A 16,296-nucleotide genomic window follows, 5' to 3' on the forward strand; every position below is an offset into this window, starting at 1 on the left:
GATTGCAGTGGCACTAAAAACACATTGAAAACATTTACTTTCTTCCCTATTTTTTTTCCCTCTTTTGATTTTGGTACAAAAATGGTACAAACAACAATACAAAATATTTGTGCTGTTGACGGTTACAAAAAATGGTTTTTGAACTTGGTTAACGGACGCAAACTGCTTTTGCGCTTCAGCGTGAATACAGCAGAACAGCAGAAGTCTTCCTCGAGAACAACCACAGTCATGCGGGCTGCTACACAGCTTCTCCATCGTTAAAGGAAACATGCAAAATCATAATTAAAAGAAAGTGCTCCAATTATACATCTATATGTCATCGTTGTTTTTTTCACCTATTTGATTTGTAGCTTCAAGCACTAACTACATTATGTACACATCATGGTGAGCAGTTGGGCATGGGGTTTGTGTGTACTTGAGATAACTTTGATTTTTTCCCCATGAAACTGAGTTAACTTTGCGTGGGAGACACCTACGTTGTCTAGCTGCTGTTTTAAACATCATGTTCATCATTACACAGCATTCCCCCCATTTTTTTTCACACTTACAATGAAGAGCTTCAAAAGACATCACAAATAAAAGTCCCGTATTTTACCTTAATATGTTTCTTGAGACTAAACAAAGTCGCAATCTTGGCATATTGTGTTGTACAGACCCTGCCTGCCCTGCCCATTACAGTTCTCCAATGCCTGGACGTTGACCCTATGCCAAGTGGGTGCAGGTGACACAGCCACCTCCTACAGCCCACTTACTGCTGGAGGGTGAATTCGGACCCAAGTATCCCCAAAAGCCCAGCCACGGAGGCTCAGGTGCCTGCTGCACAGGCATGAGCTCCCCACCACCCCCTTACAACCATCAATGGCATTGCCTGGTCCAGCAAAAACAGGAAAAACAAACAAACAAACAGGAAAACGCAAAACTATAAGCAGAACTATGAGTAGCACTTAGGACACCGATAACAGACTTGCCTATTTACTGTCATTAATTACCTGCTGAATTTTCTTGTTGCCTTGCAAAGCATTTCCGTGACAGATGCTTCTCTCTTTCTACGGGCTGTGCAATGATCAGACTGGGGCCATGCCCCAGGTGGCTGCGGGCACAGTGGGGACCTAGGGCATGGATGGTCCTGGCTCAGAGATGGGCAAGCTTCATGCTGAGGAGGTGGGAGCCACACAAAGCATCACTGTCCCTGTCCCTGTCCCCTAGACACTGCTGAGAGCTGTGGTACTGGCTCCTGGCAGTGGTGCGTGGTATGGGGGGAAATTGGGTGTGAAAATGTTCTTTTTGGGTTGGGCTCCCCTCCATCTGTCTGAAACCAGTGCTCTTTCCCCCGCCGCCTCGTGGTGGGCAAAAAGTGGGGGCTCCAATGTGTGGGCGCTGCTTATTTCAATAGTTTCTTGAAGTCGGTGCTTCAATTTATTCAGAGAATAACTTTGTGTGGCCTGTAAGAAAAACCTGTAAGTTTAGGGAAAGTTGGTGTTTCCCCACCTCAGCTCCTGGTAAGCTGCAGCCACCTCCAGCCACGAACGGCAATGCCACTTCTTCCACGGGACCCCTCAGATTAATGTATACTGCATTATCTTGGCTGGTTATAAAGTGTAATTCATATTAACAAGCAAAAAGCTTTGCAAAAAGTGTTCTATTTTCATTGCTCGATGTGCTGCTCGCTTACCTTCTGCCTCTTGCACCGCGAGGAAAGGGGCCAGACCCTGTGGCCACGCTTGTGGGACTGCAAAGGTGAGTGTAGAGGGTGCAGGGAGGAGGAGGAGGAGGAGGAGCAGGAGGAGGTTGTCCTATGGAGGGAGACTGAGCAGAACTGGGTCAAAAGATAATGAACTAGTTGGTTTGATTTATAGGCTTATGGGGTTGGAATGTCTGGATTGCAAATGCTGCAGAAAAATATCCGCTGATTTTTAAAGAAAAGTTTCCAATGGAAGCAGGCTGATTTATTTTTAATCACTCCGACAGTTTTGTTTGACTTAGGTTGCATAAAATGTTCTTAAAATCCTGAACTGTTTAGACAAGCTGAAGTCTGACAGCGTCTCCCTCCTGGCTGGGGAGGGAGCTGCTCCTGTCTGCAGTGCTAGGGGGGCGGCTGCCCCCTGCAGCCCTGGGTATGGCCCCTGGGCACACACCACGACCTGTAGGCCATTGCCATGGCCAACAGCATGCCAGGCATCAAGCACCAGGTGCTCTGGAGCCCATGTTCAGCTCCTGCTGATATAGCCAGGTGTCCGCACCTCTCGGCATCCAGGCCGGCAGTGCTGTGGGAAGCGGGCGCCATCGGCTCCTCCTGGCCTCCATCCGCCTCCTTCACCTGGTGGTGAGGTTATGGTGATGGGCACAAAGCAAGGCCGTGACTGGGGAATTGTTATTTATTATGCTGCTGCTGTGGCCGGGTGGCTTCAGAGGAGGAGCACACTGAAGTTGGTGCCAGCCTGCAGACAAGGGGAAAGCCCAAGGCAGCAGGAGGGGGAGGCCGAAGGCTCAGAGGGATCCCAGCAGCTGGAGGCCGGGAGCTGCCAGGCCTGCCAGAGGCTGGGGGGGACGAGGGCGGCCAGTAGGAGGGGAAGGCTCATGGCAGAAGCACGCCAAGACCTTCATGGTGGTTACATGAGACAATTGAGTGCCCAGCTCTTGAATAGAAACCTGCAAAGGCCGCCCTTCATGAGGACGGGGTGCGTGCTGCTTGCAGCCGTGTCCTCGCCTGGCTGCGGCCACCGCTCCTGGGTCTGCCGGGGCTGAGCCATCCATCGCCCCTGGGGCTCCTCCAGAAACTCATCTGAGCATGTGTTTGCTCTCTGGGCAGTGAAAGGACAAAGTGACCGGGCGGCTAACTGACCGACCAAGAGAAAAAGAAAGATCACACCCTTGGTAATTAATAACATACTGGTAACGGTTTGAGTCCCCTTGGGCAGACTTTTACCACATTCCACTTCATACAAGACACATTTCAAATGCTCGTTAATTTACAGAAATTGCATTTTATAGAAAATATGATACAGTGAAATATAAAATGCACTAGGAGCATTTCAAAAATCTATAGAGACGATCTTGCAGCCTAGTATACCCTCTGAAACAACGTCCACTCGTTACCACAAGCTCTCTTCTTCTCATTCTCGCGCTCTCTCGCGTGCACGCGCTCGCTCCCCCCGCCCCCCCGTTTAACTCTTAGCATTCAACTTGAGAATTAATCAAGATATCAAAAAAGCATGATTATCCCCTGGATAATCACCTTCCAGTACTGTGCACATTCTTGGATTTAAATGAAAATATATCTAAGCACTTTTACAATTTTTAGCGAACCCACTGCAAAATCGTCTGCAGAATATAAAACACAGGTAATCCAAGATTTCATAGCACATTAATTAAGTGGCTCATAATCCATTAAATGTGGTTTATATTACACATCCATGCAGTCTAAATCATTTTACAAACATTAGACAGAAACCCACTAGTCCAAATCAGTAAAGGAAAAATGTAATAAAAAAAGCTAATAACTATTTGTTATTGGTTAAACTGACCCTACATATAAACTAGGTAGTATGCTACCATTTATAATACTGATGTTGAATTATGCCTGGATGCTGCAAAACCTCTTGCTTGCTTGGCAATGCTCGAGCATATTAACCACAAGATACTTAACAGGCCCTCGTTGCACTTCTTCTCCAAAAAAAACATTTACTACAGATAGCAGCGCCTACCCATCGAATATAAAGGACACACATTAGCTGAGTTACATGATGCTGTTGAGCTTTGGCTACTGATGCTCCAAGGCATTAATGTCGTTCTAGGCTAGCTCCATACTTACGGATGGCAAAAGTGCTGAGCGCTGGCTTCTGCCCCTCGCGTGCCCCAGCCTGCAGTGGGGCAGTGATGCGCGAGAGGCAAAAGACCATCGGCTTTGTGCCTACGGCACCACCGGAGACGTGGGACAGCACCACGTAACCCAGCCGGTATTTACACCACTCGTGGGAACCAAAACACGCCGATAGCATAAAAACAAACAAATGGGCCTTTGGTCATTTCACGATTTACTTGTAGGGTTTAGGCAAGGGCTGTTGGAGAGTTCTGTGGCAATAACCAAAGGCTTTATCAATGCTATAGTTCTATGCAGCTACATTGAGTGTGACCAGGTTACAGCAGAGCCCCCTAGTCGGTATTTTGCATCTGATAACACTGAATTATATACAACATGATGACTAGTTCACCACCTGCTGAGGCTTAAAGATGGCTGTTAAGATTTCCACTCAAAACATCTCCCCCTCCCGCCCCCCATCCTCTCCACCCCAGAGTGAGTCACCCCCTTAAAAAAAAAAAAAAAAAAAGGCAAAAAAGAAACAATCTCCACAGTTCCTTTTTGTTAACTCCTTCCCAGCTAGAACTGGCTTAGGGTCACAGGGAGTGCTGCCCAGGATGGTTGTATGTTTGTTTTCATCACTCCTGAGATTGAAGGGAATCTGATACATGCACCAAAAGGCACTTTCAAATATATATATATATATATTTTAAAAACAGTGCTTCTGTTCTAAGAAATTCAAGTTAAGACAGAGTGCCTTTCACTCTCTTTAGTCATAAAGCAGATAAACGAGCAATATCCCAGCTGACATTAAAAAAAAAACAAAAACAAAAACAAAAAAACCTGCAGCAGAGACAAGTGTTCATGCGAGACAGCTCAATATTCTAAAAAAAAAAAAATTTGAAAAGAAAAAGGAAAAAAAAATAAACCTCCTAAATCACCACTAAAAATAACAATACAGTCAGCAGGGGATATTAATTAAAAAAGCTGCCACATCTGTACAGTTCTTTGCTTCTGCATCGGCTCTTTCTGTTAACGTTGTCGTCTGTGGGTTTGTTTTTAATTGTTTGTATTTTCTTCTTCTTCTTCTCTCTCTTTTTTTTTTTTTTTTTAAATAAGTGAGGTCAGTTCAATCCTCCTCGCCTCCCCCGTACATGTCCGCCAGTTTCTTGAACCTGGGGCCCCAGTCGTTAAGGTAATCGTAGTCCTGGTCCCCGGAGCTGGAGGAGTTGAGGGAGCTGACGGAGCCGGCGGTGGAGCCGCTGCCCTCGTAGTCAAAGACCAGCAGGGAATCGTAGGGGGGGGCCGTGGGGTCGTTGTCCGCCGCACGCAGGCCCTTGGGGTGGCAAACAGATGGTGTTAGTGCCCATGTTTCATGGTGATGGTGCTGGGGAAGGGTGCTGGGAGGGTTGGGATGCCCGCAGCAAAGCTAAAGGAGGGTGGTTCCTGGGGATCCAAGCAAGTGGGGGCACAACGCGCGCCCTCTGCTCTGCATCCAGCAGAGATGTGGGGTGTGAAACACTGGGCAGGGGGTCCCGGGGGAGGCAGAAAAGCATTGCTGCTCCAGCTTGTGCTAAGCGAGTGTGGTGTGGGCAGCAGTCTGGGCCAGCACCAGAAATGGCCTTGGGATACGGAGAAAAAGAATTGCTTTGCTGCAGCCCAGCACCGGGAAAAGCCGCGTGGAATAGACCTGCAATAAAGAAACCTGGTCTGCGCTCACACGTCCAGAAACTCCAGCCTCAGTGTGGGGAGACGGAGTCCGTCTTACTGCAGCAAACAGCAGCCGGAGCATGCATGAGAGCGAGCCTCCAAGTGTATGTATGTGCATGACTGTGAGTGTGAAGGATGGACGGAAACAAAGGAAGAAGGCATTTTAGGGAGGAAAATGAGAAAAAGCACAGCAGGAAATTGATATAATAATAGAAGTAAATCGCCACAACATTTATTTTTCTGACTTGCAGAATGGATGGTGGTTTTTGTCTCAGAGGAAATAATGCATTGATTGGCTTGCAACCACTCAATCACTAATTTTAAAACTAAAAATGAGGTGAGATGCTAAATTGATAGATATTTGTACAAGTAGATAAAGGAACAGTAATCTAAGGTAAAACAAAGAAACCCTCTCTGATCTGTGATGAATCTCTGTGCTCTGCAAACTCTTTGAGTTTGAGACCAAATAGAGAAGACACAGACTGGTGAAATAATTGCAAGTCCAGAGCCACAAAAGGCACTTCTGGCTTTAGGCAAACCATCCGGCTGTCCGGCCACATGGCAAGGAAATTCCTCCTCTGTCCCCATCCAGGCAGAGTATTTACTGACAGCAACTGCAGCACTCAGAGCAATCAAAGGGAGAGCAGGAGCAGGTTATACTGCCTGGATGCTGAAAAGTGTGCTGTTTTTGATATCTGCAAACCAGAAATCTCGGGGTTTTGGTTGCACTTTGGATTTTATAGGCTTGGAGCCTTTCTTAGACCAAGTCTTGCTTCCTTTGCTCATCGTAATCGTTCCCCGTGCTCTGATCAGACTTCTCATGGGAGGAATAGCATCATTTGGTCCATAAAACAGCCAGGAAAATGTTACACAGCTGATGCTAGCTGGCTGCTCAAGCTTTTAAGATGTGACACAGGACACCCTTAAGAACATACCTCATTTATAAAGTCACCAATATCCCCGGGATGTGGGATTACTGGTCTTATAGGATACTGCGGTTCAGCACCAATAGGCCTCTCATCCACCCTTCTGACTCCAGGTGCCTTGTTCAGCACGTGATCCATGGTCTCTGGCTGCTGGAGCTGGCTTAAATCATAATCCTGTGACAAATGGAAAGGCACGAAGTGAAACCAAGGCTTTTCATTCAGATCACCTACGCTCCTGACATCGCATCAACATACAAAGAAGTTGAGGAGGCTAATCTTTTCTCAGCTCAAGTTCGATGCCAAATCTTGTTCCTGGGTATGTAGCACCTCCATCTAAATTACAGATGAACCTGACCTCTGAGTAGCTCATAAAATTGACTTCATAAGACTGTATCTTAAAACATAAGTTAAATCAAATATTTAAATACCTTTTGAATATTTAACACAGTGTCCAAATCTTTGGGATAAAAAATTAGCTTTGGTTTGCATGTGCCTAGATATGTGCATAAATTTTGGATGAAATACATAATATAATGTAAATACATGGTGTTGGTAGACATATTATTGCAATTACATTTGTACAGAAGTAAAAACATTAAAATGTGTACTGCATTTATGCATGTAGGCCTTTTAAAGTAATTATGTTCTTTCTGCTTGTGAAAAATCCCAGCAGAATAGGTTTCTATCAGGGAATGAGAACCAGGTAATATTCCATTAAAAATGTATTCATGTAGGTAATGGTGTTTTGCTGCTTTTCCTCTGCTGTTATTTTTAACGAATCCTTTCTAAAATATTTAAGCTTACAGTGTAGTTGCCTGAAACCAGATACTTCAGCGAGTTTGAATGTTTATAACAGTACTTTGTTCTACTGGTAAAACTGTTCTTGTGCTCAGATGGGGATGATTGAATCTCCAGGAGCAATATTTATAAATATCTTGTCAGTGACAAGAAAAAAGAAATGCTAATTGCAAGGATTTTTCTGTTGAATAAGAACTTTACAAATTTTGGGCGAAGTCCCTGCCTCGGATCCCTGTGGGGCTTTCACTGTGCTCCCTCGCTTGCTTTTGGGTACTGGGGGACCTCCAGGGCAAGACGTGCTGCAGTGGCTTGGTCAGTGCCAGCCACTGACCTCGGGACTCCTGGACACCAGCCCTGACTACTACGTGGTCCATTTCAGCAAGAAAAAATGAAGCTGTGACATGATGCAGAGACATCATTTGCATGAACAAAATATTTGAGAGTGTCCTGGGCTCTTATGTTAGGTGGGAATAAAATAAAAAACCAGTGACCTAAACACAAGAGGCCAAACTTTGGAATTTTAGCCAAGGAAATACATCCTTAGCAGAGGGACAGCACATCCCCAGAGTGCAGGCCAGGGATGTCTACATGCCACATCAGCAGCGCTGTCTGTAAAAAGAAGCCGCCGCAGAAGAGCTGACGCGTTCGGGCAGACGTGGCTGAGGGCTCTGTCCCCCAGCAAAGCTTTGCCATTACAAGCTCTGTGGTGAGAAAGAAAATCCCCAAATGTATTTAGACATTTCTCACAAACCATGTCCAGAAATTAAAAGAAATTAAAGGCACACCAGGGACCATTAAGAAAATACAGGGGAAGTCAAAAAAGCTTTATGCTCAAGCACACCAAGGCAGGTGCCTCCAGCCACAGAGCTGGGACGGGCGGTAGCCAGTAGTTGGTTTTCCTGAGATCTCTGAAGGGGTATGGGAAAATACATGCCTTTAATGACCAAAACAGAAATATTGCTTGAACATGAGTGTCTGTGGATTGATTTATAACCCCTCCCCAGGAAGCTGGGCTGGGGATAACAAAATCCATGTGGCACCGTGCTCCTGGCATGGTCCTGCTTACACAGGAGCATGTTCCAGAAACATGGTGAAAGCCCTGGATCTAGGGTGGCTCTCATCGATGCCCACCCCACACTGGGGAAGCCAATAAGGCTGCCCGGGCATAAACAAGAGGGGATACAGTCCTTTGCAAATACACTAGTGAAAATGATGTGGTTTCTGCCTTTTTTTGAGAGTAGAGATTGCACAGTTACTCTGGCCAAGACCTTCTCACCTGATCTTCTTCTCCACCTCCCTCTTCATCATACTTCAGGATGTTGTCTCTCACGTCATCCTCGGGGTCGATCAGGAGCTGCTTGGTGTGGCGCTCCTTCTCCCGGCGTTTCATCCACACCACGAAGAGCAGCACCATGGCTGTAAGAGTGAAGGAGCTGGGTGAGCCAGGATGTCCCAGGCTGCATGGGTCAGAGCGTGGTGGCACCTCCTAACACCTTGCCTGCGCTCTTCTGCTGTGGAAGAGGCTGGCTGCTAGTTGAGAGGCACGTCCCCTGGGTTTATGCAGCCACCAGGTGAGGGAATAAATACCCCTCTTGGAGTAGCAGCCCCATTTTATGAAGACAAAGCATACACTGATGTTAAAGGCTAACGATGTTTTGAATAATTTCCCATGCAAGAATCCTCTGCACATGTCAGCGTGTGCTGAACAAATGTTGAATGAACTGCATATGTTGCAACTTACAGTAGATTGCAGACCACGATGAGTTTGGGGAAGAAACTTCACTGACTGCTAGTAAGAGGAAAAAAATGTTATCCTCTTGCATGTTCTAATTTATAAGGGAGAGATCAGTGAGAGCTGTAAATGCTGTGACAGGCCTCCTCCAAACAGTTCTTTAAGCTCCATCACGAATGCTGATTGAGCTGATGTTTATCAGAAGTAAAACACACAATCAAAGGAAAAGAAAACGGCAAGTGTGAAAACAGCAGCTTTCTGAAGACATTTGATCTAAATCCTGAGTTTTCTACAAGAAGCATAAAATAAAAACAAAGGAAAGAGAGTTGCAGAGCTGCTGAGAAGCAAACAGGGACAGGCAAATGAACAGCACCTTTGCACTAGTGGTGGTCTTTCCAGCATGCACACTGATGTCAGCTTGGGTTGTAAGCCCTGGCCTTGGCAGTCATCCTGCTGAGCTGTCTGTAGTTTGCTAAGGAAGACTGATTTGGGGAGACTGGGTAATGCCGGGTTGTGTACTTTGATTTATACTCGCTCATATTCTTCTTTGGTAAGTGAGGGTGGCTTTCTAAACTTCTAAAATCATATTAGCCAGGCATGAGCATGTGCATTTTACCATCGACTTGCAAAGCAGATCTGAGATCACGGGAAACCCTTTCAGCTTTGCAGAAGGGAGAGCAAATCTGGTTATCACACAGCAAACCTCTTCAGCCATCAGCATTTGCATGCCAGGCCCTGGCTAATCTCTCAGTACAGTAACAGAGAGAAATGAACACTTGCATTTTGAGAAAGTTTTCTCAGCTTTAACAGCTTTTCCCAAAGGGAGCTGGCTCCCTGCTCCATAACCACCTTCTTCAGATGGCCACAGCCCACAGGCTGTGGGCTCCATAAGACCTCCTCTATGTAAGTTGCTTTGGGAACTTTATATTCCACTAATGCAAAGCAACTAGACCTTGTCTTCTCCAAGAACTTGTTGAGTTGCTAGCTTTCATCCTCATCCTCAGTAGCTGTGAGAAATGCAACAAAAACTGCAGCTACACCTCCTGGTGTCTGCTTTCCCCTCTGTTCCCCATGTGAGCTGTGGTGCTTGAAATCAGCAGGAGAAGGGAGAGACAGACAGACAGTGTAGCTGGGAATGGGTGGCTTGGCTTTATCTCACCAGGGTTAACCTCAACCATGCCAAATCAATGCAGCCAACACAAGGAAACCCAAGTAGGATGGAAGATCCCAGACCATCACTGTGCTGTTAGCTGCATGAGGAGAACAAGCAGCTGCTGTTTCCCACCATCCCCTATTTTATTTCCCCTTGCCTCCTCCTGGAGCACGTAGGGCAAGCAGAGGGGAGCAGCTCAAGGCCTCCTGGACCGTGGGGGCTCAGGCGGGCAGCCCAGCTGGCAGCCCCCGCCACAGGGGGAGGTGGTTTAGGTGGATCTGAGTTTTTCCTCCCAGCACCAAAGCGTTTATACCCAACAGGAATTCACTGAAGAGAGCAGAAGAGGACTGGACAGCTAATTACCGCCATTGTGTGCCAACTGGCTGCCATCCTTGCCTGCTAGCTAACAGAATTGTTTTCAGATAGTTCAGCATTTCTTTAATGCTTATCCTAGATCTATTCAGGAGACAAAAAAGAAAAAGGGAAGAAAATGTAACTCTTATCTGCAATATAAAACCTCAGCTATTTAGCAGACTATTGAAGTCCTTTTCTCGTCTTTCCTTTTCAAGTCTCTCACAACAAGATACCTGCCTAGTCCACAAAGACAATATTATAATGGTTACCAGTTTTTTTTTTCCCTTTATTTTTTTCAAATGCTACTTTTTCATGCACTTGTGGAAAAAACTGTGCCATTAACGCCTTTACAGCTACCTTGAAAAAAACCAAGACCTTCAAAGTGTCAATAGCGGATGTAGTGCACTCTCCTTCCTTTTATTCACTCTGCAGAATGGGAAGTGCTATTACTGCTGTTAGACCCATTTTCACTCTGCATGTAGTTTTTCTTGAAATCTATTGTCTTCACCCTTCACAATTTTTTATTGCATTGCTCTTCTCCTAAATGTGTTATTCGTGCAGCTAATACATCAGGTATTAGGAAGAAGAAAAAACCTTTGAGCAAAGGTAAAGGCAGAAACTTCCTTCACCTGAGCAACCTCAGATCTGTCCCCTTGCTGCTCCTTTCTTTTAAAGCCATCAAACTTTGACCTGCTGACTCTAAAATGGACAAATAGCACAAAAAAAAGTCCTATCTGCCTTTTTGCAGGCTTTTGTTCAGAGGTCACGATATAAAATAGATACAAAGGCGGCAAAACACTAGAAGGATGTAGCTGAAAAACTCCGTTCATCGCAAATTACATTTTTCATCACTGATACAGTGCTTTGCAGCTCTTGAAGATAAAAAAAAAAAGTCAATTAGAATTACAATGAATGTAAAAATAAGCTTTTGTAATAAAACCCGTAATTTAAAAAGGGATAATGTATCTGCGAATGAAAAGAGGGATCTCTTAAATCAAACGTCCTTCAGCTGATGTTAATTTCAGTCAATAGGATTTTCAACTGCTTAAATCATATTTTAGGACTGGATTTAAACAAGGGAAGCAAAAAGAAGTCCTGTGTTTTATCGTCTCTGGGACCTGTGGTGCAAACTTTTCCCGTGCCCTCATTCTTAAAGTTAGGAACTGATCTTCCATGGGGTGGTGAAGCCTGCAGAGCATCAGTGCATAGGCACATAAGCATGCCTGCAAGCCCTGCTGTAGAAAACGTGTTGGGAACTGATGAAAGCCACTCCTTTTTCAAGGTGTGTAATTGCAGGTGCTTGCATTCACAACAAACGTGCATGATGAAGGGGACAGCCTCAAACGTTTCGCTGCTGGGACCCCACATCCAAGAAAGGGCAGAAAGCGTGCATCAGAGCTGTGCACGGGGATGTCTGCACCTGCTTGGGGGGCTGCACAGCCACAGGCACCAGCTTTGCTGCTCCCTCTCCAGACTGGTAGGGTAAATCAATTATATGACTGTGTATTCCATCGCTGGCCCAGGAGGATGGATGTTTGCCCAGAGATGACCCATTCTCTTAATGTACCATATCGTATCTGCATTAGGTGACATTTGTAGCATACGTTGCTCTGTCTGTTCTCTGTTTAAACACATTGGGGGTAAAAATTAAATGTGATTTAACACCATAACTCCCATTAGCTTTAATGGGAGTCCCATGGTTTCATCCTGTGTTTCTTGATGAATATTTACCTCATTGTTCATTTCAGAGCTCATTTTTATCTATCCCTACTGTGCCAACTCCTGCTTGAAGTTATAATGATATCATTTTTATTTTTAAATGTGCGCACACATGGTTATTGGCAATGCTCATGAAAGCCCGGGACTAATAGCATTGCTGGGCAATCGGGAGGGCTGTGCCTCTGCCTTGGCTGACAGCACCCCCAGCCCTTGAGCTCTCCCTACAAACCAGGAAGATCTTTCCTCTGCAAACGCTAACCATCCACCTTGATTCTCCAATCCCTCACAATTTTAGAAGCAATAGGAATAACTACCTTTTTTTTTTTTTTTTTTTTTTCCCTTTGCATTGAACAACTGGAAAATCACAGCTGTGCACTGGCTCTGGCAGGGACCAGCTGGACTCCCATAAATGGTGCATCTGGAACTGGGAACCAGTAAATCCACAGTCACATAGGGACAGGCAGTGTCTCGAGATCTGTGGGGCATTCTGCCACAGGACTGGGGACAAGTCATTCAACTTTTTTTCTGCAGAACGGGGAGAATCGTATCACACTCACTACCTACAGGATGTTGTCAGATGCAATGAATGTTTGTAAAGTTCCTGGAAGTCCTAGAAAGAGAAGTCTGGCACACGCAGTCCATGGTCCAGCTCTCGCTTTGCTGACACTGCACTGAAGGAGGTTGGAATGCAGATAAATGAATCCTCACCCGCAGCACAAAGCTCACAGCTCTGCCCTTTTCATGGAGCTTGTGAAAAATACAGCATATAATGGGACCAAGGGGAACAGGACGGGAAATGTGACACTTCCCAGCAGCGTCACCCCCTGCGGCACTTACTTAGTAAAATAATGATGCAGATCAGGATGGCAATGATGGCTCCCGTGCCCAGTCCTGCGGCAGCTACTGCCCCGATGGTGGTGCAGTCGCCGTTCTCATCGCACGGGCACACCTTCACTTTGATCACGGATGTGTTGTACAGGGGAGGGTTTCCCGAGTCTGTCACGATGATTGGCACGTCGTACACACCGGCTTCCAGGTACATGATTCGTAAGCTGAGCTGGGCGTAATCTCCTGGAGAAATCAAGACAGGCAGATGGATGGCAGACACTGGCAGAGCCCTGCAGCCGTACTCACGCGGGCAGTGCTCCTCTGTCGGAGCAGGCTATGGAGTCCAGAAGAAGAGGCTGCCAATACCACACTTGGGCCCCAATGCTCAGTCAGCAGTCAGCCTGTGCTTTGTAAACTAAAGCGTGTCTCCGTCACCACGCTAACATACCTTGGTGCCATTTGCAAACCCCATTGCATGCATTTAAAATGGGAGGAAATGCCAAAAATGAAGCGCAAATGGTGGTCCCCTGGTCTGGGCTGCACCTGGCCTCTCTGCAGGCTCTCTGCTTGCCCACCCTCCCTCCCTGGGGCTCTAGGGAAGCCCAAAACCCATCGAGGACATGCTCAGCCATGTAATCCTCCTTGTGTTCCTTCCCATTGCTGCACCAGAGCTGGGGGCTCAGCCCCAAACCACGAGGGCACAAGGCTGGCAGAAGGTGCCAGACCTCGGCGAGAGGGAGCAGCTTTGAAGACAAAACCAGCCCGAGGTTCCAGGATGTTTTCAATCCTCTGCTGAAACTACCAATCAGAGAAGCAATTAGGGCCAATTGTGGTTGCATGCTGCAATATAAAAATCCTTCACATACTGGTAATCTTCACACTTACCTAGCCCTCCTGGTTCCATGGTAAATTAAAAGGCTGCCTTTATGCAATTATGGTCAGAGAAATGAACATTGATCCTGATTGTGGCTTATGACAATTACACTGGAACATAAGGAAGACTGATAATAGCTTTTTTCCCCTTGGCCATTATGGATGATTTATACTCTGTTCAGTACTGATAACCGTTCATAATTATGAACTGCATTAAAAAAAGCCAAGTGCCAAGGCTCTTAGAGTTATGCTGCAGGTCTGATACAAATCATTTCTGATTAACTATCTTGTCTATAATGTCAGCTATAATGTGCTTTAAAAAATAAAAATCAGATAAAAAAAGTAGGAAAGTTTGGAAGTTTGAAACCATACGTGGCCTCATTAGCAAATCAGAGTCCAAATGTCCTCAGGATTGCCTGCCCCATTTACCATTCAGCCGTGTTATGGTCCAGTTCTTCCTCACCGCAGATGGCACACTTGGCAGCTCGAAGACAAAGGGCCCAACGTTTGGATCGATGTCAGCATCTGCGGCTGTTATGTTGATGACATTCAGGTTCGGCTTTTCACAGATCTGTGCTTCCTTTGGCAGGAGCTCAGGAGCATTATCGTTGATGTCGATTAGGTAGATCTGCAGCGTGCCAGTGCCGCTGGCTGGGGGTATACCTGAGTGGGAGAGGCAGAGCTGAACAAGGACCGATGACCATCACCTGGGAAGCAGTGGGTGCAACAACACCACAGGCCAGCCCCCTCTCTGCCTTCCAATTTTGATAAATCAGGATTTTTCTCCCTCCCTCCTTGGACCTTACTAGGGACATGCTGCACTTTCATGGTCCCTTGCTTTAAGAGGCATTACTAAAACTTCCCCAAGCCTCCTAATGGTGCTGTTTTTTTGCTCCAGCAGAACATGGATGTTCAGCTCTGCAGATTTGTAGCCTACAGCAATGTCTTTAGTCAAATTCTAAAAATACAAGGAGGTGACGCCAGACTGTTAGTGTAAATTTTGGTAACTGTTGCTCTGAAGAGGAAAATAACATCTGAAAAAATAGCTAAAAGGAGGAAGAAGAGGGCTTGAAAGAAAAAAATAAATGGTGTAATCCTTTAGTTAACATTCACTGTGGCACTGGCTAGCCAGTTTGTAAATTAGCAGACTACTACACTGCTTCAAAGAAGGTCCACCTCTACAGCCCATCTCACAGTAAGTCCTAGCTTTAGCGAAAGGTCCTTGCTCAAAGCCTACAGAGTGAGCCAACCATCACCAAACATGTTGGGCTGCTATTAACCCATGGCAGCAACAGTACGTCCCAATATAGGGTTCTTCTGTGATTCTACATTTGTCCCAACCACCGGGGATGCTACAGCACAACAGTTTTGGTTCTCCAATCTCTTGCTGGTGAAGAGCCACATTTGGCTGACTGGTGACCAGTTACCCAAAGTAAGGCCCTCCCTGGCATGAAAGAAGAGCTTTTCCAGAAATGGTGTGGTATTTTTAAATTTTCTCCCCATGCATACATCCAGCAGCTCTGCTCAGGCTTGCCCACTGCCTCCCTTTTCAGGCAGCTTTCCTTCAGCAATTCTTTTTTAAGTTTGTATTTTTAACTCTGGCTCTTCTTCCCAGTGCTGGATACAAAGCTACACAAACCATCCCCTCGCTAGACTTTCAAACATTGCTTCTGCATCCATGGGCTTTCCTGCCTATATTCTTCTCCTTTCTGCTTCCTTTTTTTAAGGGAGCCTTGAAAACTCTGAAGGAGCCCTGGAAATCCTTCTTTCATGATTCCTACATTAGCTCTTCACTCATTGATCTCACCCTTTCATCTTGTAAGCACTGGGTAGGTCTCCCTCTAAAACAATGTCTTTGATCAGCCTTGAAAGTTTCTGGAGAGACAGACAGCTCACCAGGATACCGGGGCTGAACAAGAAAAGAGACTTCTGGGACCAAGAAAAGTGATTGCGCTATTTTCATGTTGCCTAGAGTATCTTCTGGGATGAATGCAAGGCCCCCACACATCCACAGCTTCTGAGATAGGTTGAAAGCAAACTAGCAGTCCTGAGAAACTCTAACTTGCGTGTGGCTGAAATACCCTGCAATCTCTTCACACACAAATGCAGTTTTGTGTGAGTATCTGGGTATCGCTGTGCTCAGGTTCTGGGTATTTCCTGAGTGCAATTCTGGGCCAGGCTCAGGAAAAATAAAAATTAAAAAAAGCAAAGTTTTGATGTCCAATTATTGCAAACCAAGTAACATTTTGTATAATTTCAGCTGTTATGTGGAGAGAGCAAGGGTGTGGACAGAGCAGGTACTGATGTATTACAAGGGATCCTTGGACTTTATGCCTAAGAGATGTAAACTAGCACAGTGCTACTGGCTTCAGTGGAGAAATTGGTTCATTGCCTGGAATTAAGA

General features: G+C 45.8%; 1 protein-coding gene across 1 annotated transcript in view; it reads right to left on the bottom strand.

The window, feature by feature from the left end:
- Positions 1-4,370: 4,370 nt before the first annotated feature.
- Positions 4,371-16,296, bottom strand: part of CDH4 (cadherin 4) — a 457,614-nt gene continuing 445,688 nt past the window's right edge. Inside the window, exons 12-16 of the mRNA XM_082773208.1 lie at positions 14,322-14,555; positions 13,029-13,262; positions 8,510-8,649; positions 6,445-6,609; positions 4,371-5,135 (exon numbers count right to left, since the gene is read on the bottom strand). Coding sequence (XP_082629334.1) covers positions 4,929-5,135; positions 6,445-6,609; positions 8,510-8,649; positions 13,029-13,262; positions 14,322-14,555 — 980 coding nt within the window. The 3' untranslated portion in view covers positions 4,371-4,928. The remainder of the gene's footprint in view (positions 5,136-6,444; positions 6,610-8,509; positions 8,650-13,028; positions 13,263-14,321; positions 14,556-16,296) is intronic.

This window comes from Aythya marila (assembly GCF_965140915.1).
Source record: "Aythya marila genome assembly, chromosome: 16".
NCBI classification, from domain to species: Eukaryota; Metazoa; Chordata; class Aves; order Anseriformes; family Anatidae; genus Aythya; species Aythya marila.